At 40.6% G+C, this 26,486-nt stretch overlaps 1 protein-coding gene across 4 annotated transcripts in view; it reads right to left on the bottom strand.

Moving 5' to 3' along the window:
• Positions 1-26,486, bottom strand: part of THSD7B (thrombospondin type 1 domain containing 7B) — a 1,502,545-nt gene that overhangs the window by 458,006 nt on the left and 1,018,053 nt on the right. For all 4 annotated transcript variants that reach the window (XM_054699694.1, XM_054699696.1, XM_054699695.1 and 1 more), the window contains one exon: positions 1,315-1,470. In XM_054699694.1, the coding sequence (XP_054555669.1) occupies positions 1,315-1,470 (156 nt within the window). The remainder of the gene's footprint in view (positions 1-1,314; positions 1,471-26,486) is intronic.

The following is a 26,486-nucleotide window of genomic DNA, read 5'->3' as shown; positions in this document are numbered from 1 at the left end:
AGTTGCTCTAGTAAGGACAGAGAGCCATGGTCACAGAGACTGGGGGTTTCAGTGCAACCTCACATCATTTTCTAGACAAAGACCTTTAAAATGAGTGGCATAGGGTTGAACATGAGAGTGTCTGTATTAATAACACCTAAGTCATCTGAGGAGTACATACACAGCTAGAATAATTTACAATGCTCAACAATACATGTGTAGATCACAAGGCCACAAATTGCCAGTATTATGATTAATGGAAAATTATTTGTATCCATTAGCTGAAGAGTGCTAGGGGACATTTTGACCACAAATCATAAACAGAGTGACTCATAAGTGCCCCGCCCCAGTTTCCATTGAGATTCAATTTCTATTGTTGGATGAAAAAGTTAGAGTTAGCTTCTTCTCTCCCTAGATTAAACACTTAGAACAAAAGTCAGAATAAAGAGAAGAGGCCAGGGAATGTGGATTTGAGCTTGCACATGTGTGCACATGAGCACTGTAGGGATTATTCAAATGTGGATTTTCACATGGGTACAGAATGAAGCTGAACACCAACTTTGTAGCATCAAGCAGTTGGCCATGTATTCTTTCTTTGTATGCACTAATTAGGAATAGAGCTTAGCAAACACAACTTCTGGAGTGTGCTTGGATTGTTTTCTCTTAGTCAAGGAAGTATTCCTTTTTAGCGCTGTGATTTAAGGGAACATAGTATCAATACAAAGTGAAGGGTCAATGAAAAAAGAGAGGTCAAGATGACACCAAAAGTGAATTTTTAAAGACAGATGTGCATTTTAATGGCAAACTGAACAGCACAAGATTATAGAGGTCTACAAAATTAAATGTTTAAAGTATGAAAGCTTTAATTCTGAGGACAGGATCAAAATGTAAACCACAAACATGAAGGCCCCCCCATAAAAATCTGAATTAAGTAGAACATCAAACTTAGCATGTACAATGTGAAAATTAGTGCACAGATACGGACAACAGTTGCTTCCTGATATGATTACAGAAACGATGTTTAATTTCTTCAGCATAACTGCTAGATATCTGTGTATAATATACATATATATTAAGCAGTGCATTATATCATTTTGAGTAATAGTCATTTCACCAGCTATAAGCTCCATTGAAAGGTCAAATCAAAGTCAGATTCTACGCTCCAAAGACATGTCTCCAATGGCCTCTCTAATAACTGACTGCTGTCAGGCTTGAGCAGGTTATCTAAATTTTGCAAACAAATATTGTCTTAAGCAGGCTTAATCAGCTACTTAGCTGCCAGAATAAACGTGTGCACACTGGAGGCAAATGAAGCGCACACAAACAGGTGCTCACCTTTTCTCCCTTGAGGATCTTGGCAGTTTTCATGAATGCACAGGCCCCAGGCTGACCAGGAAGACACGATGCAGTCTGTAGAGCAAGGGATATTGCAAAGCTGAGAGGCCGGAGGTGCAGGTCCCAAACATAATGTCTTTTCCACAGGCCTCGAAACTGAAATACAAAAAAATAAAAAATAAAAAATAACAACAACAATGGCCCGTGTCACATCCTCTGAACAGCCCTGCAATTCTTTGTCTTTACTTGTGTGCCTGTCTTGCCCACTTCAGCTTTACGGTTCAAAGGAGAATATGCAAACAAAACATCAACACTCTAATACTCATTGCTTAGCTCTACATTATTAGTGTTTTGGGTAAGGAAAGGCAAAACAAGACAGCTATAAAGGGCATAGTTTCATGCTTCTTAGACAATTCCCTGGGACTCCAAATCAGACTGCAAATACAGGTACAAATTATCTAGAGTTATGATTTTAAAAAAAATTAAATGGCTTTGTGAAGTTTCAAGATGAGTCTATCTCCTCTATATAAATGACTGGGTTGCTATGAAAAAATCAAGATTGAACCCCTGAGGTGGGGTGTTTAGCATAACCAATCTACTGCTGTTACTCCCTTGAGGGGAGGAGCTCTCAAAGACACAGAAGAAAAATGGTTCTTAGAATAAGAAAAATCAGGATCTGGGACTCCAGAATTAGCCCCAGGAAGTCAATTTCATTAGTGAGACTACCCAGAGGCACAGGGAGTGTCTGAGAAGTCACAGGGGGAATGAGAGTTAGAGACTTCCTTCTGAGTGTGCCCAGACTAGGTTGCTTCAGGATGCAGTGACTATTTGTCCAGCAGCAGCATTTGCCAAGTGCCTTTTCTACCCAGTCTGTGCACCATGAAAATACAATGAAGATGACAAGATCCTGACCCTTGTGAAGATTGTAACAGAACAGGAGCTAGGATAGTGATACTTAAAAACAACACAGTAAAAGACTCAGCTGAATGAGTTCACTACACAGAGGGGCCCCACACTAAGAAAGTTTTTGAGCAGTTAAGAGTTTGTGAGCAGTTTCTGTCCAGATGGTTCTATCCTATAGACTGGATGACACTATTGTCTAAACTTTTCCTATATGCCATTTGCATACAGATAAGTAGATTTATAAAGATTTTAAAGGTGGAGACCAGCACTACAGAACTGGATGGGGAGTCATATCATCTGCTTTGCTTCCTCACTCTTAACATGCGATAAATCTGGCAAGGGTGACTTTAAATCACTGCTCTTACCAGCAGGACTTTGAACATTAATCAAAACAAGAGCAAAATAAATAATTCTATCATAAAGAAATTGTAACCCATGGGAAAAAGTGTTTCTAATCAACAATGGGCAGTCTGAGGAGATTATGAAGGTGACTGGGAAAAAACCAAAGGTTGCAAAGAAAAATAATAATGATGCTTTGTCTGCAACTAATTCTTTTACAGCTTGCTGAAAGGATTTGAGCTGACTTAGAATAAAATAAAAGACAGGGCAAAGCAAGACTTCTAAAGTAAATGTCAAAGATTGCAAGCCATGTGGGGAGAAAGGGAAGAGAGATTAGGTAATGTGGGAAAATAATGGAATGACCAGGGGAGGCTGAGAGGAGAAGGTGATCAGCCTTCAAAACAGGAATGGGGTTTGTGGGTGCCGAAGAGAAGACATGTATTCCTGAGTAAATTATGAATTTATTCCCAAATCACTGAGGTCCCATTCAGAATCAGCCACTCTGGATGGTGTCTGCCTTCAAAGGCTCTCAGTCTTGATCGGTAAATCAGGTAGCAAAGTACCACAACTGCTGGAAAAAAAGATGCTTCAGAGCATCATCTAAGTAGAAAACAGCAAAGCCAGAGGTCTTCGGGAAGGTGTACGCTTCAGTGCAGGCCCATCCCACGCTTGTTAGTGGGTATTCTCACAAACGTAAACATTGGGTCCAAAAATCAAACCTCAGTTATGATGGAAAAGGAAGTGGGACATATGAATGAATTAATCAACTTGTTCAATAAACATTTCTAGTGTATTCCAGGCATTGGCTATAAGCATCAATTCATGTAACCTGCATAATTCCTTTTGAGACAGTATTATTATCCCTAGTTCAAAAATGAGGAAACTGAAGCACACAAATATTTGCTCACTTGCCCATTTTCCCAGTTAGTTAGCAGTGGAGCTGGGATTTGGATCCAGTTGGTCAGGCTCCAAAATCTGTCTCTTAATCACAGAATATGGAACCTTATAATTGGTCACCCAACCTACATTGAATAAATGCCTACTAGGTATGAACATTGTTAGGGGTTGAAGTCGGAACAGTGAGTAAAACAGACAAGGTCCCTGTCCTCATAGAGCCCATATGCCAGTAAGAGTTCATACTAATCACACATAAATCTATAAGCCCCAACATGAAGGCTAGGAAAACAGTTACTACTGCCATTCTCTTCTGTGTCATGGCTGTTTGCCTGCAACACCAACAGACCTTAAGGGTTTGATGATCAATGCTGAGAAGATATTGGTGGCACAAGGGGTTAAACCTTAGCACTATGAAGCTATCCACGGTCACAGCGGTACGAGTTCAATCCGCAGCCAGGGACGTGACCCACATGGTGCACCAGACCTCTCCTGTCTCACCTGCTGCTCCCCTTAGCAGTATATTTCAGTAGATCTGCATGTTCTGTTCTCCACTGTTTCTGATGACTTCTCTCACCCTCCCCAAACATGGAGCCTACACCCAGCTCTTGTATGCATAAATAAATGCATCATTTGTAGTGAAAAAGGAACTCTCCTACATTGCTGGTGGAAGTGCAAACTGGTCCAACCACTATGGAAAGTTGTCTGGAGGTTCCTCAGTCTACTAAAAATGGAGCTACCATATGACCCGGCAATTCCACTCCTAGGGATCTATCCAAAGGACACAAAAACATTAATTCAAAAGAACACCTGTACCCCTGTGTTTATTGCAGCACTATTTACAATAGGTAAAACCTGGAAACAACCCAAATGCCCAAAAATAGATGACTGGATCAAGAAGATGTGATATATATACACAATGGAATATTATTCAGCAATCAAAATAGATAAACTCATGCTATTTGTAGCATCGTGGATGGAATTAGAAGGAATTATGCTCAGTGAAATAAGCCAGAAGGAAAAATAAAATTATTGGATGGTTTCACTTATAGCAGGAATATAGGGGAACAAATAAGACATCAGTGTAAAAAATAATAATAACAGTACAAAACACAACAAAGCAAAAACAGACAATTATAAATCAGAGACATCCTGCAGGGGAGGAGGAGGGAAAGGGATTGGAGGGAGGGAGGGAGGAGCACAGGGGACTGTGGTGATGGTGCATAGGTACACTAGTGAAGGAAACTCAATGGGGACTATACCTGAGGGGTGGGGGAAGCAAATATTGTTTAAAAATGAACAATGATGTAAAAAAATAAAAAAATGAATATAAAAAAATTAAAATAAAAAAATAAATATATCTCTAAAAAAAAAATTAGTCCATCTACAAGTGTAACACTCAGCACACAGCAGATCTGTACTAAATCTCATTAGAAGCTCCAGAATATCTATGCAGGTAAGGCTTCAGGTGGGCAATGTCAGTGGAAAGAGACCGGGGAACTTGTCCTGAAGTAGCATTTGTTAAGGACAGTGCTATGCAGATATTATGTGTCAAGGCTGTTTTATTATTGGCGGACTGGTGAGGATGATTTGGATGTGTCAATCACGTAACTATTAGACATTGGAGCTAATGGTATTCTTAAGACTTAGAAGAGGGATATGATGTGCTGAGAGGAACAGGAAGGGACTTCCCTGGGGACAACTAAGTGACATAATTGGAGGCCCACGGGTATACATGAGGCCATTTGTTGGTGCACTCATGCCTCTTCAGCACCTGCTGCTTTGACAGGCAGCAGATCTTCATTCATATCAATAAATTCTTCTAGTCCCAGGCAGTATGTCTGAGATGCTTCATTTAGGCATTGAATCAATGTACTTGGATCAACCTATATCTATCTCAGACCCCCTGGGCTATATTTGTTCTAGAAATAAATCATGGGTAAGTCACAAAGCACTTACCAGCTTCTGACCACTTAGATAGTCATCTCCCCAAGAAGAGTGAGCACAGGATATTTCTATGCCTATTGAACACTAGAGATGGAAGGGGACTTGAGAGCTAATTTAGTTTAATTTATCAATTTTACTGAAAAATTGAGCTCCAAAGACCTTAGGTGTTTTATCCAGTTCACTCAGCAAGTCCAGGGCAGAGCAAAACTTGAGTCTTGTCCCAAGGGGTTAACTGACCACCTATCTCTTAGTTTTCCTTCCAGGAATGGAGGCATCATGCAGGACAGCTGAAGCTTTTTGTACCAACCTATTTTGTTTATGAACAAGTGACCACATGGGAGTCAGCCAGGGACAGTACAGATCCAAATTACCTATTCATAAAGACTACAATTTTACCCTTTAAATAAAATTCAAATCATTCCTTCCCCTCCGGGACTCTACTTTGAAACTCCTTCCAAACTCCCTCCCAGATCTCCCCTACCTACCAAGCAGGAGGTAATGAGACCAAAATAGTATCCACTGCAAACAACTTTACTTCTTTTATCTGTGGTCATTCATGTCGCAATAAAATTATCTTGCGGGGGTGGTGGGGCAGAGATCTGACCTTGGCCACCTTGAATCAGAGAGTCCGTATAGTTTAATGATGGAATCTTCACTTTTTTTGGGCCAAACTCCATACATGATGTTTGTAGGAAGAATTGCTGCTTTTCTACTCACCTCTACTCCTTGCTCTAGATCTACAGACTAAAATAACTTTATGAACTCTGTCTTCTTTAGTGCAATGAATTCCTGTTCTCATCATGCACCTATTTGGTGCAAGTCTGTGCCTATCACACTTTTCTCCAGTTGCCTTTTAGACCATGTCACCTTGAAGCTCTGTCATTTCTTCATCGCCCAATTTCCTGAGTAGATAAGCAACTTCCAAAGTCTCCTAGGCTAGTTAGGTTTGGTAGGCAGCAGTGTTAGTCTCCACAGAGACTGCTCATGGTCACTAGGTGTTAAAGACCCCAAATAAATTAGGACTTGGATAAACTGAAATCACTATGGAACAGAAGCTTTCTGAATGCTAGGGGATATATTGATTGCAGTGACTGTACAAATTCAATGGTCATTAGTACTTTGGATATTTTGGTGCCTATCTTGGAATTTTTCATTTGCAATAAGAAATTATTAAATTGACCTGCCTTAGAAGAAATGTGGAAGTCTGCTACTAATGATTGCAAAGTCACCTTAAATAATGAATTACTCCCTGACCAGAATGCTAATTAACGAGGGGGAAGTATGCTGGGTAGTTGATATGTTTAATGTTTAAAAAAAAAAATTCTTAAATCTAGAAATGTACAAAGTTCATGATTTTCTTTAATGACAAGGTGATTTCAGATGAGCATACAAATTCAATCAAAATAAATTGCAATTAAGAAGAAAAATACCTGTTGTGATCATTAGTATATGACTGACATTGTAAAGAAAAATGAGTACCTTCACATTTTATTCCTTGAAACTAAATCAAGCTGCAACCCCAAGTAATTTGATTTAACACAGAAATATGCTGGCAAAGGTTCATTAAGAGCATAATATCCCCTCTACCTCTACTGATGGCCATTTTATGGGAAATAAATATCAAATCCTTTAACTACTGAAAAAGAAATTAAATTGAAGCTATATAAAATAATATTAAATCAATTATAATTAATAACCAGGACCCATCTCTAGTTGGTAAAAAATGAGTTATATTTTGCTCGAAGTAAAAAGAGGTATCCCATGAATCAATTGTATTTCTTTATCTTTCAATACCCATTATTGGAAAAGAAATCAAGTCACTCTTTCAAAATTGCAAAAGTGTTTGTGGTAATTCTGCCATAGTGGAGCTCAGCTTTTCCTGTGGACAGAAAGAAGTATCTTGAAGATGGATGAGGAATTTGTCACAAGATAATAATTAGTTTTTCAGTAATTTCAAGGAAGTAAAAATGAAAAGAAAGTAAAAGATTATGTTAATTCCTGGAGGCCCCCAAAGCATGATCATTTTATCTGTTTCCTATCTTAGGGGTACCTGAGTACCCTTGCAGACAACACATTCCATCTTCAGTTGATTTTACATAAAATATTTGATTTCTAGAATGATATCAACCTTCACAAAAAAGTTAGACAAAGAAGTGATAGTCTTTTCAATTTTCCAAATCAAATGCTTTCACTGTAAACCCCAAAGGGGATTGTCTCTCAAGGACCCAGGACCCTTTTATTCTACAAGCTCTCAAAGAAACAACCATAATAGAAATAGCAATTGCTAAGATTTAATTCAAAACTAATGAAAGAGCCTACTTATGTAAAAATGCAGCTTTCTAAATGATTTTTGAGAAACAATATTGCCTCTGACATATTCATTTAGGGAGTACACTGACTTGGCAGAAATTCAATCCACCGTACTGCTAAAATAAATAGGCCTCTTCTACAGACTGAAGAAGTCAAATGGTTGAAGGGGAAAGATAAATAATATTACAATTTTAACCAGAAAGCTATTTTCTTTCAAGAAGCTTCATGTATTATTTTGATTGCCTTTTGCCACTGGGATTTGCAAAATAATGTATCATTCTTTTAACTTACTAGATAAAGTAAAAGCAAATCTGTCTTCTAGCACTTATAGGCAGCTTAAAGAATTAAATCACGTCTCATCCTATTATATCTAATAAAGCTTAATTTTAGCCATATTGTGACTCTCTTGGCAAAGTATTGTATAATACAATTTGGCAGGATGACTGTGTATGTACAGTGAATTTAATATCTAAGAATAATTCCTGCAATTAGAAGCAATTATGTGAAATTTGGCCACATGTCAAAAAGTTTTCCAAATTTCATTCATTTCATTCGGCCAACCAGAAAATGCCTACTGACTGATGATTTTCTTAATACTATAGAATAAACAAACTATAGGCAAAGATGGAAAACAATATTCAGGCTAGACATGAAAAAACTAAATGAATTTTATTTTTTTTAAATCTTAGAATGTAAGCAGAATCAACATCTAATAGCAAAGAAATACAGAAGCCACTAACCCTATATTCATATATTTCCATTGCCATGTATTCTCTCCTCTGTTCCTCTTTTGAGAATTTCTTTCCGATTGTTTCTCAGATTTCTACGAAGAGTTAAAAAAGGAAGGAATGGATAGATGGAAAAAACAGGAGCTTTTCCAGTGAAAAATACCATTATTCATGAGAAAGGAAAAGAGATAATGAAAGATGGGGAACTGGTCAGGCAAAAAGAAAAAGTGAAAAAGCAAACAGGCAGGTAAGAAAAAGACTTATCTCCAGAGATGTCAATGGCAGAAATATACAACATCAGAGAAGAGCAGCTTTTAATAGGGTTTCAGTGCAACAGTTCACCTCACAGTCAGCACTTTGCAACCTGGATTTCATTTTCCCATAGAAACAATGACAAGAGCTAAGTGAGAGCAAGTTTGCCAGGAATGAAAATGTATATTTAACTGATTAATGCAAATAATAATACCTATTAGATATTAACAAACCACTTAGTCCTAAGCACAGTACTAATCAATTAAAAGAAATTTCTCATTCATCATAATTACTGAGTTAGGTATGATTATCATTCCCATTTTATAGATAGAATAACTGTAGATAAATTATTTGCCTAAAATTACAAGACTAATAAGTGACAAACTCAGGTACAGGATTCTGAAAATCTATATCCTTCATCACTGTACTATAGGATGATTTTATATTTGCAATGAGAAGTGCTGTCACCTCAGGGCAGCAGCATTGGGAGTGGCACAAGATGAGACAGATTACTCAAAGTCTGTGAAGCAAAGAAAAGCCTAGAGGAGCTACACAGGGGGGTAATGTGCAGCCCTTTCTAAAGTCAGTATCCCATTTATTGGAATCAGGTAAAAAGGTGGGCAAGTATATAGAGAGTGTACATGCCTGGAGTATGGTAAAGAGATGTAGCTAGGGTGGAGTGACCAAGGGCTATTGTCTGGAGGGCTCCATTATTCCTGCTAGTCAAAGCATATTATAATACCTGCATTCTGTTTTCAGCAGATACGTGTTTCCCAGTATGTTCCTCATACCTGGACTTTGCTTTTGGTGAGAGGTCCTGTGCATGACCCTGCACTAGCTCAGAAGCAGAACTCTAGACACCAAGACCATATTCCCAAGAGTAAGGAGGGTCAGGGATCCCACAGTATGGTAGAAAAAAAATCTGCTGTATGAGTATTAATTAATATGGTGTCTACTTTCAAAAAAAATTTGAAATGAGATTAAAATACAAAGTAATTGGTTAAGAAAGAAACAAATGTTGGTGAGAATTTGGCGTAAAAAGAATCCTCATACACTATTGGTGGGAATGCAGAATGGTCCAGCCCCTATTGAAAACAATATGGAAGCTCATTGAAATATTAAAAATAGACCTACTATATGATCCAGCAATTCCAATTATGGGAATTTATCCAAAGACTGTAAACACTAATTCTAAGAGATATGGGCACCATTTTGTTGCTTGTAGCACTACTTATAAAAGGCAAGTTATGAAAACAACCTGAGTTTTCAATGAAAGATAAATTATTTAAGAGGATATGGTATATATATACACAATGAAATACCACTACCACTGACAAAAAAAAAAAAAGTGAAATCTTGCCATTTGCAAAAACATGGATAAAACTGTAAAGGATAATACTCAATTAAATACATCAGGAAAAAGAAAAATACTAGATGATTTCATATCTATGTGGAATATGGAGAAACAAAACAAAGGAACACACAAAACTAAACCAAAACCAACCCTAGAAATATGACTGTAGAATTGAGGCTACCAGAGGAGGAGGGTGGAGGTTGGAGAATAAAGGGTGGCAGGGGCCCACTGGTCTATGATGGAGGATTGTGGGGGTTTTGCTGGTAAGTGTGCTATGGTAACACAGATCTGAAGAGGTATGGATCTCTGTCCCTAAATCATACACAGTGTTGTAAACCAATGCTACTTCAACAAAAAGTGAAAGTAACAGATTGATCAGAAAAAAGGAATAAAATCTAAATCCGATGGTTTATGAAAAAACAGGAATGGTGAAAAAAAAACAAACTTCAGGCACAGTAGGTATTGTTAAAGGAAGATGAAGAGTTAGTAGGGTGGTTTTCATATGATTCTGAAAGGTACTTACAATTATTACTGAAAGTTTGAGGGACTGGGTTAAATTACATTATAAGGTTATAGATTATAAAATTTAAAATTTAGAGTTGGGCTATTCCTCAGGAAGTAAAATGCATGCACCATAAGTCTCCCTCCATCTTAAGATTTGCTTAAAGAGCACAGGATGACCAAAGAAACATTAATGTACCTTTGACCCTGGGGTAACAAGTGAGTGCAAAATTTACGTTCCACTAGGTACACTGGTCCATTTCTTTCCCTTATCAACCACATCCAACCCATCCACTGAGAAAGGACAGAGAAACAGGAATATGTCCCTAAGTCCATTGGGCAATAATTGGAAAGAGGAAAGATATTTTAGGAAGTACAGAAAACAGGGATGAGATAAGGAGGTCTCAGAGGAGAGAAAAGGAATGTATAAGAAGAATCACAGAAAGCAGTCCTGTATTTCCCAGACTAATGGTAGCAAGAAAGGGGAAAGCATATTCTGTAAAGCAGTACACTCCTCCAAAGTCATCACACACTCCTAAGCTTAAGTCTCTTAAGGGATAAATAGTAGGTAAGTAGGTAGGAGGGAGGGTGGGAGAAGAGAGAAAGGGAGGGAGGGAGGTAAGGAGGGAGAGAGAGGAAGAGGGAGAGAGAGGGAGAGAGAGGAAGAGAGAGAAAGAGAAAGAGAGCAAGAGAGAGAGAGAGAGAGAGAGAGAGAGAGAGAGAGAGAAATGGGGGAATTATTTTGGGACAGCCAAGAAAGAACTATTTGTATCTAAAGTAAATATGCACCCCATCCTGTTTTTAAAGGAAGGCAAATGAAGGTCTCTTTGTACCTGACATCCTTGTTAGCATATGCTACTTTAAATTTGCAAATAGTTTTAGACTGAACAAGTTAATTCAACTTCAAAGGAAGGCCCATGGGATTCACCAAGTCCCTAAGTAGTGACAGGAATGAGATACTGCATAATCATTTCTTTAAATGCAGACTAGTTCATTCTTTTGTATGAGGAACTGAATTATATATTTTTGAAGCAAAATACAAATTACAAATCAGAACCACTGCATGAAATTGCATTCCTCCCAAATCTATTCATATAAGTTCTAAACTATATGTCTCTTCACTATGTCAAGAACAATATTCTAAATTAGTAGTTTCCAATCTGTTTAAATCAATAAGGCTAACACAGACCCAACTCAAAAGCACTGGGCGACAACTGGGGAGAGGGGTAGCAGACAGTACAATAAGCGTTTATATTTTAAAAAAAAAAAATCTTTAAAATTAGCAAGTTGGAGAGTCAATATTCTGAATAATTTATGGAGCATGATTTTGAAAACCCAATTGGAAAAGCACAATAAAAAAAAAAAATAAAGAGTTTCCTATTAGCTGTGCGAAGTGAAAAAATCTCTTAGCCATTGAATGTGTACAAAATAAAAAGACTATTCATGATTCTCACCTTTGTTAGATTATCTTCTCCCAAGGAGACTTTGTAAACATTTTTCCCTAATTATCCTTCCCTCCCCCATGCTGTATTCACACAACAAACAAACTGTGTGTGTGTGTTAGATATAAAAATGTATAATTTTTTTGACCCAAGAATCAATTTTGTCCCACCGGGGGGCAATATCACCAAAAACAAATTAGTACACTTATTGAACTAAAAAATTGTACACTAATCAAAAGTGTACTCTGATTTAATTAGTAAAATAATTCTAGGAAGTACTGCTGTAACAGGGCAGTCCCCAGGAAAAGGGGAGATTCCAGGTTCCCTGCCCCACCCAAAGAATGGTGGAGCTGAGCAGGGAAAAGAAGAAGCTGCAGAGGAGAATGGAGACAGAAGGAAGCAGGATGGAGAGCCAGAAGGGGACCTGAAGGAGGCACGTGGAACAGAGAGACATGTGAAGAAACTGTACTTTCTTCTTGGTCCTAGACTGGATGAAAGAGATGTGGGTGAGAGACCCGTGGGGAGGTTGCCAATGACAGGTTTGATTTTGATTTTGATTTTGCACGCTTCTTCCCAGACTTGTCTGACTGTTTTTGACCTTTTTTTATGGCTCTCTGCCAGAAGGTGCTTTAGACTTGTTGCAGGTTTTCAGGCCTTGCTTCAAACCAATCCCATTTGGGTAGATTTTTACCTGCAAGGGGATGGGTAATTTTGGGTGCTTGATTTAAAAACGATATTTTCTGTCTTTTCAGTATTACACACTAGTTGCATTAAAGTTCCTTTCCATTAAAGACCTTATATGTTTTGTCTTAATGTGGTGGATTCCAGAACCTATTTAGAATGGGCAGTTTTGGGGCCTCTGAGATACCCCTCTCCCTTCCCTGTAACATTAGTAATGTCTTTCAAGTTTTCAGTGGGACAACTGAAGTTTCAAAAGTCTATCTAAGCTTAGTGTGGTTGATAAATGGCAAAGGCGAGACTTCAACACAAAGAGCGTGATTCTGTTTTTTCCTTTTTCTCACTATTTTTGATTCTTCCAGTCTAAGACTGAAATTCTTGGCATCCAAGAATTTCATGGCCCTAAGCTAAATGCATCCAGTCAATTGCACCACATTGCTTCTTAATATCTGTTTGCTTGAAGATGGAATCTAATGCTGACATTTTCATTGCAATAAGCAGACATAACAATTATACAATAAGTTATGCCATTTTCTGCTATAATTTTAATGCCTGCAGATGGTATATAATTTAAAGCAGTTGATGCACTATCAAATTTTATCAATTCTTTCTTTAAACAGCAGTCACGTTATTAAAACACTGTCTTGAGAAGTTGCATACTCTTCGCTTTTTTTCTAATTATATTTATTGAGGTACAGTTGGTCTACATCATTGTATTTACCTGAGATATTACAGGTTCCAACATCTATACCTGTATGTTTTCAGACCATGCTTACCATCTGTTTTATAGTAAATTTTTTCTTAATTCATAAATCATGGTTATTATTGTTATCTTAAATTTCTCTTCAGGCATACTCTACAGTTCTGCTAGATTGAGACTTCTTGGAGCTTTGCTTTTGCTCAAGAAATTGTAATATGTTCTGTATTTTTAGTTTTAGTTGTTATGGATTTTATTAAGGAATTTACTTTTACTAAATAAATTGGCTTTACAGATTCCTCAAGAAGTCAGGTATGACTCTCAGTTTTTCACCCAGGATGTTAAGGTGCCTGTTATTCCACAGATCACTACTAACAAGGGTTAATAGGAAGGAAAGGGGGCAGAGGGCACTGAAAGATCATATCCAGTGAGCATCAAGGGTTGACACTTCTTACTATGCTGTGGGTACCACAGTAGTTTGGTGGGGATCTACAGTGATCCCTCCCCTAGCTCAGCTCCAGGACTAAAATGTCTTCCTTACTATTGTGCCAGTATCAACATATAGGTTGCAGTTGAGTACTAAATGTAGAGCTGGGTGAGGACTATCGTTGAGAGAGGGCCACCGGTCAGGAATTATTCTCTTTGCTTTTAAGTAGGAGCCTTAGCCTGGGTGTAGGGTAAGTGATTATCAGGCTTTTCTGCTGTCCCACCAATAGCATTAATGATGGATTGCTGGGATCCCAGATGCATGCCTAATGGTGGACACCTGGAGTAGGGCATGGGCATGCATAGGTGGGTGCACCTGAGCCAAGAGACTGGGCTTATAAAGGCAACATCATGGGGAACCAGCAGGAGAATGAGTAGCAGAAAGAGAAAGAAAGTAGCAGTGGTGGAAGCAGCAGAGAGCATGCCAGAGAGCCCAGAAAGACTGAAGACTTGCTAGGAGGCCTGCCAGCCTCCCAGCCCCCCACTCCCAGCACCCCTGCCTGCCGTGTACCTGGTAAAGATCAATAAAAGCCTAAAAAAGCCACCGAGGGCTCCAGGACTCTCCAATACCTGTCTTCTTCGATCAGAGAGATCCTGCTCTGTGCCGTTCCTGCCTCTCCAAGTGGTGTAGATGGCAGGATGATTCGATGAAGACAGGTATGGAGCCTTCCGAAGACCTCAGGAGGAACTGAGGAGTGGCAGACTGTGAGCCTGTGACAATGATGGAGGCGCCATGGCAGCACAGGAGATGAACAAAGTCCAGGAGCTGTGGGAAGCGCTAAAGATGCTGTAGGAGTGCAGGAGGTGGACAAGGGCCAGGAGATGCAGGATGAGACAGCCAAAGAGGACCAGCCAATGACCCCTGAGGCAGCAGAATCAGTGGGGAAGAAAGATCACAATTTGGAGCTCACCCAGTGCCACTGGACTTGGACTGACAATCCAACCAGAAGGGGGAGGAAATTTGGTGGGTTTATGTTACATTTATAGGACCCTGGGGGTGGATGGTATTGTTTGGACACCACAGGAGATGAAAATCAAGGTATGGCTGGTGGGCCTCAGTTGCCAAAAGCAGCCTGTGTACTGCCTGACACTCCCAGGGCCACAGCCCAGAAAGGCAATCGCCAGAGTAGAGGAAGGGGCAGGCATGAGAAGAGCCCACGATTGGCTGAGGGAGGAAGCCAGGCAGAGAAGCTGGGCAGAGGAGATGTATCAAAAAAGCAGACTTAGATAAGGCAAGCGGTGGTGCGAAGATCGGGAAGCCCTGAGCGACTCATATGCAGCCTAAGTATGCTAAGGAAGGCCAGTGAGTCTCTTAAAATCACCTGGGAGTGAAGCCCTGTTCATTGCTGAGTGAGGGTGAGGAGATGAGGAACCCATCCTTGGGGGATGGGTGGGGAATGTGGCTTGTGGGGGGACTCAAGAGAGGCCATCTTCAGTGTGTTTGTATCATTACATTGATGACAATTTTATTGACTAGTGACTCTCTTGAAGATTTGGAAAATGCAGTACCTCTCCTATTAACACACCCGAAAACATGTGGCTGGGCAATCAACGAAAGTAAACTGCAGGAGCCTGGACTGTCCATTAAGTTCTTGAGGATCGTTTGGTCAGGTAAGACAAAGGTTATCCCTGATGCTGTAATAGATAAAGTACAAGCTTATCCCACTCCAACTACAGTGAAGCAGCTGCAAGCCTTTCTGGGCCTTCTGGGTTACTGGAGGGCATTTATACTTCACATGGCCCAGCTCCTACAACCCTCGTATGTGTTGATACATAAGGTGGCCAGATGGGATTGGTCCACTGAGGAAGACACAGCATTTGCCACAGCCAAACAGGCTGCTCAGGTATTGCAGATTATTGACCCAGCCCGACCTTTGAGCTAGATGTCCATGTTACTCAGGAAGGGTTTGGGTGGGGACTCTGGCAGATATCAGAGAGATTACGACAGCCTATTGGGTTCTGGTCCCAACTCTGGAAGGGGGCTAAGATTAGATATTCCTTAATTGAAAAACATCTAGCTGCTAAACTGATTGATTAGTTCGATTAGTTTTCCTTTGTAGTTTTTGGGGTTCTCTATGTATATTATCATATCATCTGAGAATAGTGATAGTTTGACTTCTTCCTTCCCTATCTGGGTTCCTTGCATGTCTTTCTCTTGTCTTATTGCTCTGGCTATAACTTCCAGTATTATATTGAAAAGCAGTGGTAAGAGTGGACATCCATGTCTTTTTCCAGACCTTAATGGAAATGCTTTCAACTTTTCACCGCTGAAAATGGTATTGGCTGTGTGCTTCTCATATATGGCCTTTATGATGCTGAGGTATGTTCCTTGTATCCCGAGAATTTCAAAGGCCTTTATCATAAATGGGTGCTGTACTTTGTTGAAAGCTTTCTCAGCGTCTATTGATATTATTACATGGTTTTTATATTTCTTTTTGTTTATGCATTGGATTACATTGATTGATTTTCGATGTTGAACCCTCCGTGTGTCCCTGGAATAAATCCCACTTGGTCATGAATTCTTATGGATACATTGTTGGATTCTGATAGCTAGAATTTTATTGAGGATTTTTGCATCAGTGAGTGTTCATTAGAGAGATTGGTCTGTAGTTTTCTTCTTTTGTGTTGCCCTTGTTCGGTTTTGGTATTAGTGTAATGTTGGCTTCATAGAACGTGTTTGGTATTGTCCCTTCCTTCTCAATTTTTTGAAAGAGTTTATGAAGGATAGGCACTAGTTTGTTTCTGAATTTTTGGTAGAATTCATTTGTAAATCCATCTGGTCCTGGGCTTTTGTTTTGGGGGAGGGTTTTGATTCCATTTCAATTTCACTGCTTGTAAGCTTGTAATTGGTCTGTTTAGGTGTTCTGTTTCTTCTTTATCTAGCTTTGGGTGATTGTAGAGTTGTAGGAATTTGACAAGGATGGAGCTGGAAGGGATCATACTCAGCAAAATAAGCCAGAAAGAAAAAGAAAAATACTGGATGGTCTCACTTATAGCAGGAATTTAGAAAACCTAAATGAGGGACCAGGAAAAAGACTAATTATAATAAAGTAAAAATCAAAATCAACAAGCAACTATAAACCAGAGACACACTATGGGGTGGGGGGGGTATAGGAGGGATTACGGTCAAAATAAGGGGGGATGGGAATTGTATGGGGACTATAACCAAGATGAAAATGCATACATTGTGCAAAAATGAAAAATGATGTAAAAATATATAAAACAGAAATTTTAAAAAATTAAAAAAAAAAAACATCTAGCTGTGGTTTATGCAGCCTTACTAGCTACTGAAAGTATAATTGCCACAGCTCCTGTCTTAGTGAGAACCACCTATCCAATAGCTGGATGGGTATGAGACTGGACAACAAAGCCCCATAGTGGTACTGTTCAAATGCCCACTTTGGAGAAGTGGGGGGCATACTTAGAATAGTGTTGCACCCTGTCAACTAGCCCCTTAAGGGTGGAGTTGCAGGAAGCTCTTGGTCCAGTGACATATGTCAGTATGGAACTGACTTCAGAAGCCTGTGTGGAAGCCAAACCTGAAGTTAGTTCCTGCAAGAAGGGACAAGTGCTGATTCCAGGGGAGGCCTGGTATACGACACCTCCAGCCGGGGCCAGCCAGCATCCTGGACAGCTGTGGTTGTACACCCAGAAACAGACACCATTTGGTTTGAAACCAGGACAGGACAGTGCAGCCAGTGGCCTAAACTGCGAGCAGTATGGATGGCGGTGGTCCATGGCCTTCCCCTCCAGTAACTTGTACTGACAGTTGGGCTGTATATAGGTGCCTAACACTGTGGATTTCCATGTAGAATCCAAATGACTGGACAGTCACACATTAGCCATTGTAGGGCCAGTCCCTATGGAAAGATCTTTGGGATCTAGGGCATCAGAAGCAGGTAACTGTTTATCATGTCACAGGATATGCCCCACTGGCCTCACCAGGCAACAATGAAACAGATAATAAGCCTGGATTCGATGACTTGAAACTGCTCTGGGGTGGGATGTTGCACAGTGGCTGCACAGATGCTTGCTCCATGCAGGGCAAAAGACAATGTGGGTTACTATACATGCCTGAGGTCTATGTGTAACTTTAGAGGAGATTAAGACTGTTTATGAACACTGTGTAGTGTTCTAGGACTTACCCCCAGAGACCTTATGCATCCACAGGCCAGGTGTTGTGGGGGCAAGTGCCCCTGCATGCTAGCACATTGACATCATTGGACCACTACCTCACTCTGATGGATATCAGTATGCAGTCACCTGTGTGGACATGGCTGCCGGGTTATTGGCAGCTTATCTTGCTCCACATGTGGACCAAAAGGCAGTTTTGGCAGCACTGGCATGCCTATGTGCTGTATATGGACATCCGCTGGTAGTGGAGAGCAACCAAGGGACTCATTTTACAGGAGCCTGGGTGCAGCAGTGGGCCAAGGACATGGGTGTTGAATGTAAGTTTCACGCTCCATATAATCCCAAAGCTGCAGGGATCATAGAGCATTATAACAGCCTGCTAAAGCAAGGGCTGAGAGCTACTGACCCCACCGTGATGCTGGCCAGGTAGAGCCAAAGTCTATGGGATGTGTTACAGACACTAAATAAGAGCAGCAGGAAAGGCGGCCTGGATCCAGGAGAGGCGTTGCTGCATCGTGCTGCTGCTGCTGCCATCCAATTGCAGATACAAACTTCGGATATTTTGCTAAAGCCTGGATTTGGACAGCAGGGCAACATTTTATTGCCAGTCCTGACCAGGGTGGACCCAGGGCAGACTGTGGATGGGGAATGGCCCTGGACGGAAGGCTCCCCACATGCATTAGGTTTCTCTGATAGCTCCTTGGGGTCGCGGCCTGGAGGCCGATTTACAAGTAACACTATGGGTGACTGCACAGTGGCTGCCACAGGTGCGTGTCACCCACCTTGGTGTGGCAGATCAGAAGGCAATCCTAAAGGGAGCCTTTGTGATAACTGTGTGGCCTATTATGAGATTGCCACTCTTGCTACATGTAGAACTCTCTGATGCCTCTTTGCTGGCAAACCAAGTGTGGAACTCATGACCTGGAAGGCCAATGATGCCAGCTATGATATCCTCGGACACAAAATTGGCATGTATATTGCCAGATGGGAGGAATCTCCCATTGCTGGTGCCAGTGACTTCTTTATCTTTTCACCCCTAGGAGAACTGAACTTAGTTATATTGTGGTATATACTGTTTACTTTTATGGGCCATGACTGCAGTGTTTATATTGGCCAAGGGAAATTTGTATATGACTTGTATATCAACTATATGGCAGAAAACCCAGAGGGGGTGGATTGTAGGGTAAGTGATTATCAGGCTTTTCTGCCAATCCATCATTAGCTTTAAGGATGGATCGCTGGGATCCTAGATGCATGCCTGATGGCAGACACCTGGAGTAGGGTGTGGGCATGCATAGGTGGGCACACTTGAGCCAAGAGACTGGGCATATAAGGCTAGGGTGGTAGAGGACGGTGTGGTGTGGAGTGGTGGTGGAGTACAGCGGGGTACGGTATAGAACTTGAGAACAGCTAAAACACCAATGCGGCTGCTTGAACTGCTGATGAACCTACCAGGTTTGGGATGGTTGCATTACACTGGGACACCTGTTCCTGTCATTAAGATGCCTTAGCAGGGAGCCTCCCTGTTGGTGCAGGGTTTAAAGGCTCAATGCGATTAAACTATTGCCAGCCAATGCAGCATGAGTTCAGTTCCTGGCCAGGGAGCTGACCCACATGGCACAGCAGACCTCTCCTTTCTTGCCCAATGCTCCCCTCAGCAGTGTATTTCAGTACTGTGGCCTGTTCTGGTGTCCATTCTATCTCCGGTGAATCCTCTCACCCACTGCACCTCTGGCCTGTACCCCAGTTCTTGTATGCATAAATAAATAAAAATCTTTTTTTAAAAATTCATTATATTTAGCTAATCAAAGCTTTGAGTTGTCTTGGTTTTGGCTCTGGGTGGGAGTGAAGCAATATCACAGTTGGAATATCATAGACTCAGGGTGCAAATAGTAGTCTTCTCTACAAGGGACTCCAATGATTTGACCTTGCTCCTCCTGATGCTTTGGGTGCTAACTACCCTAAACTGGGACCCTTAGGCTCAAGTCAGTAATTGTTACTCTACTACTCTACTCCCTTACTCCTCTACTTCTCCGTATAGCTTCTGTGCTGAATGCCCAATTTGTGCACTCCCTTTCTCAGTGCAGTGCAGGGTCTTCAAAATCTCTGATATGGCCACATGCTCCTGAATTAACCACAGCAGCGAGGCTTCATACAGCAGCCACCCACCTGTCTCTCTCAATGGCTGTACTTCTTGAATCACTGCGAACACAGTATACAGTTTTTCTTACCCCTTTCCACTACATGCTGTTCTTGATGTATGCGGTAGTTGTCTGTTTGTCTTTTAGGTGTTGTTGATTTTGTTCTGTTGAAATTCTGAGCAAATATGTGGAGGAGGTAAACCAGGTGTTTTTATTCTGCCACTATTTTACCGGATTTTTTGATCTTTTTACTTCTCTGAATATCTCATGTAAAACTGGTAGTAGACCCAGGGATGCCTGATTCATACTTTTCTGTAACAGCCCCTTGTTTTTAATCAGTAAATCTAATTCCTCCCATCAATGTATAAGTTCCCCATGAGCTTTTCTCTAGGACTCTGTAGCAATGCATAGAAAAAAGGACTAGTAGTTAATACTAACTTCTCTGTCTCAACGAAGCAGCCATTGGAGTAGGAAGGTGAATTTAGTAGTTCACCACCACTTTTATTGCAATTTCAGCTCCTTTAGCATGTCTTATTTGACAGTAATCTGTGTTAAGTATTACTTTCCACTTCCAGAATATTTCCTTTTGTGAGGAACATATTCTTTCCTTTTAAAATTACACTGCATATTGTAAGAGGTTGTAAAAGGTAAGTGACCTAATGTGGATATTCACACACTGCTTCTATTTGAAAGTTTGGCCTATGGGGTCATTAGCAAATAAAGTTAACATTCTGACCTTTAATGCATGTCTTTATTAACTTCGTTCTTAGTTACACAAGCCATTTTTCATTCCCCATGTCATTATCTTATTTCTAATAAATTATGCTAGCTAATCTGAGACTTTAAAAGTCTGACAATGATTAGTTCTGGCATCATATTTTTTTTCAATCACCTGATTTTTTTTTTTTTTACTTCTTAAAATACAACTTTTGAATTTTTTTGATACATTTGTTTCACATATTTTGTTCAAATTCTTTTTTTATAATAAATTTTATTTTTATAATCCCCATACAATTGCAAACCCCTTATTTTGACCCCAATTCCTCCCCTCCCGCCCTCTACCCCCCATAGAGTGTCTCTGGTTCATAGTTTTTTGTTGATTTTGATTTTCACTTTCTTATAGTTATTCATTTTCCTGGTCCCTTATTTAAGTTTTCTAGATTCCTGCTATGAGTGAGACCATCCGGTATTTTTCTTTTTCTTTCTGGCTTATTTCGCTGAGCATGATCCCTTCCAGTGCCATCCATGTTGCTGCAAATTGCATGTGTTTACCTTTTTTGAATGCTGAGTAATATTCCATGGTATATATGTACCACATCTTCTTGATCCAGTCATCTATTTTTGGGCATTTGGGTTGTTTCCAAAGCTTAGCTATTGTAAACAGTGCTGCAATAAACATAGGGGTGCAGGTGCTCTTTGGAATTGATGTTTCTGTGTCCTTTGGGTAAATACCTAGGAGTGGAATTACTGGATCATATGGAAGCTCTATGTTTAGTAGGTCCAGAAATCTCCACACAGCTCTCCATAGTGGTTGGACCAGTTTGCACTCCCACCAACAGTGCAGAAGAGTTCCTTTTTCTCCACACCCTCGCCAACATTTGTTGTTGCTAGTTTTTTTAATATGTGCCATTCTCACTGGTGTAAGATGGTATCTCATGGCAGTTTTGATTTGCATTTCCCTGATTACAAGTGATGTTGAACATTTTTTCATATGCCTGTTGGCCATTTGCATTTCCTCTTCAGAGAAGTTTCTTTTTAGCTCTTCTGCCCATTTTTTGACGGGATTATTTTCTTTGTTGTTGTTGAGTCTCATCAGCTCTTTGCAGATTTTTGTGATCAGTCCTTTATCGTTAGTGTTGTGTGCAAAAATGTTCTCCCAGTTGCTATATATATTTCCTCTTATAACTGCTTTTGCTGCATCCCATACATTTAGGATATTGGTGTCCTCCTTGTCATTCAATTCAAAGATTTTTTTTTAATTTCTTCTTTGATCTCCTCATTAGTCCAGTGGTCTTCCAGTAGTGTGGTTTTTAATCTCCATGAGGTAGGAAAGTTCCTTGCCTTCTTTTTATGGTTTATTTCTAGTTTGATGCCTTCATGTTCAGAAAAGATGGTTGGTATGATTTCAATATTGGTGTATATGTTGATGTTTGTCTTGTGCCCCAGTATGTGATCGATCCTGGAGAATGATCCGTGTGCGCTTGAGAAAATGTGTACTCCATTTTTTGGGGGTTTAGTGTTCTATAGATGTCTGTTAAGCTCAAATGCTCTAGGTCCTTATTTAGAGCTTTAGTTTCTTTACTTATTTTTTGTCTTGTTGATCTATCCATTGTTGATAGTGGTGTGTTGAAGTCTCCCACTACGTATTTGTTTTCTCTGATGTCTGTTTTCAGAGAGGACAACAGTTGTCTGATATATTTTGGTGCTCCTTCAGTTGGTGAGTATATGTTAATGAGTGTTATTTCTTCTTGAAGTATTGTCCCCTTGATCATAATGTAGTGACCATTGGGGTCTCTTTTTATCTTTTTGAGTTTGAAATCTGTTTTATCTGATATAAGTATAGCTGTTCCTGCTTTCTTTTTTGGTCCATTTGCTTGTAGGATTGTTTTCCATCCTTTAACTTTGAGTCTATTTTTATCTTTTGTAGCTAAATGTGTTTCCTGGAGACAGCAAAAGGTTGGGTTTTGCTTCTTAATCCAGGCTGCAACTCTGTCTTTTTATTGAAGAGTTTAGTCCATTTACATTTAGAGTTAATATTGATATGTTAGCATCTGTATTTGCCATTGTGTTTGTCTTTCCTTTGATTTTATTTATTTATTCTTTTAATATTTTTTTGGCCTTCTTTCATTGTTATTCGTCCCTCTGAGGTTCTGGCTTTAGGATTCCTTGTAGTATTTTTTGGAGTGGGGGTTTAGTCGTAATGAAATTCCAGAGTTTCTGTTTGTCTGAGAAGGTCCTTATTATTTCTTCATAGAGGAAGGAGAGCTTTGCGGGATAGAGTATTCTTGGTTGGCATCTGTTTTCTTGGAGTCTGTTGACTATGTCCCTCCACTCTCTCCTTGCCCATAGTGTTTCTTTGGAGAAGTCTGATGTCAGCCTGATTGGCTTTCCTTTGAATGTTATCTGTTTCTTCCCTCTTGTCAGCTTCATTATTTTTTCCTTGTCCTGGATTCTTGGAAGCTTTACTATTATGTGTCTTGCTGTATTTTTCCTTTCGTCGTGGAAGTTTGGTGTTCTTCTTGCTTCTTGTATATCAATTTTCAGCTCCTTCTTCACATTTGGGAAGTTCTCTTCAATTATCTCTGAATATTTTCTCTGTCCCTACATCTCTCTCCTCTCCTTCTGGTATTCCTATAACTCTTATATTTCCTTTCCTCATGGAGTCAGATAGTTCCCGAAGTCTTTCTTCGGTCTTTTTCCTTCATACTTCTCTTTCCATTTCTGTTTTGGTTCTTTTTATTTCTGTGTCTTCAAGAGTACTTATTCGTTCTTCCATTTCATCTATTCAGCTTTCATTGCTTTTCCCAGAGTTCCTTAGTTCCTCCATTAATTCTTTGATCTCCTGCGTTTCTTTTGCTTCCCCCTTTAAGGACTCAATTTCATTCTTCTGCTTGTTGATTATTTTTTTCATATCATTGTTTTCCTTTATGAGTTCTGTCACTTTTTTCATAATGGCAATTTTAAATTTTCTTTCTGGAAGACTCAGAAGTTCTTCCAAGTTACTGTCGTTGCAATCTGGGAGGTGGTTTTCTTTTGTGGTGTGCTTTTTTCCTGAGGAATTGTTAGGATGCATGTGGTTCTTCTACTCCCTACTGTCTGTTTTCTAATTTGTCGTATGCATTGGGAAACTGTGTTGCTGGGACTGGCAGGATTCTTGGGTGAACCTCTCTGCTCCCCACTGGCTCCTCCTGGAGCCATCTGTCAGTTTCAAGCAGTCTTTACTGAAGAAAGGTCCCTGTTCTAAAATGCCGATGTGGGGACACACTCCCCTGTGCGCTTGGTCTGCCCCGGCGGTGGGTTCCCGTTCCCCCTCTGGGCTTGGACTGCAGGCCAGAGGGGGCCTGGGGTGGGCGAACTTCCCCCGCTCACCTCTGGTTCCTGAGGGAGCTTTCTGCTGGTTTTAGGCAGTCTTTACTGAAGAAATGTCCCTGTTCTGAAATGGCTATGCGGGACACACTCCCTGCGCGTCCGGTCTCAGGCACACTCTTCTGCGCACCCGGTCTGCCCCAGCTGTGGGTGCCTGCTCCCCCTGTGGGCTCAGACTACTGGTCAGAAGGGGCCTGGCTTGTGCAAACTTCCCAGCTGGCCACTGGCTCCTCCAGGGGCCTTCTGCTGGTTTCAAGTTGGTAGGTGGTACCAGAGATCTCTCCTAGAGCCCTTGGGGAGCTTTTTTTTTTTTTTACCCCATGGGACAGGGAACAGAGCGGGAATGGTAGGGTAAACCTCAACGGCTTTGGGATGCTGTGTCTGCCTTGTGCCCCATCATTGTGGAGAACCCATGCCCCGAATTTCGTACCCCGGGTCTCAGGTCCAAAGCCCTCAGGTCCAGGACGTGGGCTGTAGCCCAGTTCAGTGGCCGCAGGAATGGCATCTTTTGCACCCCGCTCCCGTGCCTGGGTGCCTGGTTCCTGATTACTCAGTGAGGGACTTTCACCTCAGTGTAGGTCCCAGTGCGTCTCCCCACAAGCCTAGGTCGCAGGCACGGGGACCTGGGCAGCCGCGATCCGCGTTTGCTTTTCAAGCATGCCACTTTTCCATGCAAGCTTACCGGCCAGCCCGGGGATGTGTGCAGGTCTTCGGGGGTCTCTGTTGTTCTCTAATGGCGCCTGGAGCTGTTTGCGCACCTCGCGGCAAATCCTGCAGGGTTCTTCACAGCTCCAGTTCACAGGGTGTGGTGGCTGAAATAGTTCCTTTCCACTCACAGTCCCGCTTGATGCGTAGTTTGTTCTTGTTGGTCGTTTTAGTTTGTTTTTTTCCTCCTCTCTGTTGGTCGGAGAGTGCCAACTCTGTGGGTGGGGGAGGGTAGCAGGGTTCTGCGCTTTCCTCCCTTCTAGTCCTCTTTTATGGCAACTTTCTTCTTCGGGTAGTTTGCTGGAGTCATCCATTTATATTCCGTGTCCCAGTTCTCACTGGGACCTGCCGTTTTTCCTCCCTATTAACTTTTTTTTAATGGGAGATCTTACTCGCAGCATCTCCTCGCCGCCATGTTGATACGCCTCCCTCAAATTCTTTAATTATAAAACAAGTTTCACCCACTGGGTGGAAGATGCCCCCTGAACATAAGCCAGACCATGCAGCATGGCAAAAAAAGCATGTTCCACATACCAGCTTCCAATTTTCCTCTAATAGGGTTATCTCATTTTTATTTTTTTAAAGATTTATTTATTTTCATGTAGAATAACTGGGGTGTAGGCCAGAGGTGTGGAGGGTGGGGGGATTCATCAGAGACAGAGTGGGGAGCAGAACAGGTGGATTTACTGAAATCTACTCCTGAGGGGAGCAGCAAGTGAGATGAGAGAGGTCTGCTGCACCATATATGGGTTTCCTCCCTGGCCAGGGATCAAACGTAGGCTATCGCTGTGATAGCACTGAGACTTAACCCCTAGGCCACTAGGAAGGCCCGGGTTTATCTCATTTTAGATGCACACCTGTTCAATACTATTTAGAATCCTGTATGTCAATATTTTTCAAGGACTCTTTATTCTCCTTAAAATGTTCACCAGGTCTTTGCAACCAAACTTTTTCTTTCATTTACTGTCTGTTTTATAATTGAACTCGTATTTCCACATTAATTCAGTAATGTTTTTGTTTGGTATTTGTTAAATATCAACTATCCACCTGTCAGTATTGAAATTGCTGGCATTACAGTGGTAAGCAGGACGAGTTGTTGGTTATAAGAAATCTGACAATTGCAGCAAAGATGGAATTTAAGTTATACGTTATTATTTAAATATCCTTAGCCTTTCCCTATAGATGGAAAGATGGGATTTTTCTGATTTGGGGGAGGAATTAAGTCTTGTGTATTTCTTTCTCTTGGCAATACATTCTTATATAGCTGAACATGTGATAATAGCACTCAGGCAAAAGTAAATGATACAACAAATATAGAGAAATCATGATATTGTTACAACTAGAACTAATGAATCTAAAAAAATACAACTAAAATATAAGTTACTCAAATGTAGAAAATGGCAAGAAATGGAAAAAAATAGTGAGTTTGTAAGCACAAGTGGCAAAGAACACACAAACACAACAACTAAGAGGAAAAAAGGAAAAGAGTGTAAGAGTTCCTTGGGAACTCTCTCAGAAAGAGAAAACAGAAATTTTGTATTTAAAGAAATAATTGCTGGGCCTCTCTGGTGGCAC

The sequence above is a fragment of the Talpa occidentalis genome, unplaced genomic scaffold, assembly GCF_014898055.3.
Source record: "Talpa occidentalis isolate TD23 unplaced genomic scaffold, MPIMG_talOcc4v2.1 talOcc4.3, whole genome shotgun sequence".
NCBI lineage: Eukaryota > Metazoa > Chordata > Mammalia > Eulipotyphla > Talpidae > Talpa > Talpa occidentalis.
Note: the sequence above shows the minus strand (reverse complement) of the source record. Positions and strands in the feature narration are given on the sequence as shown.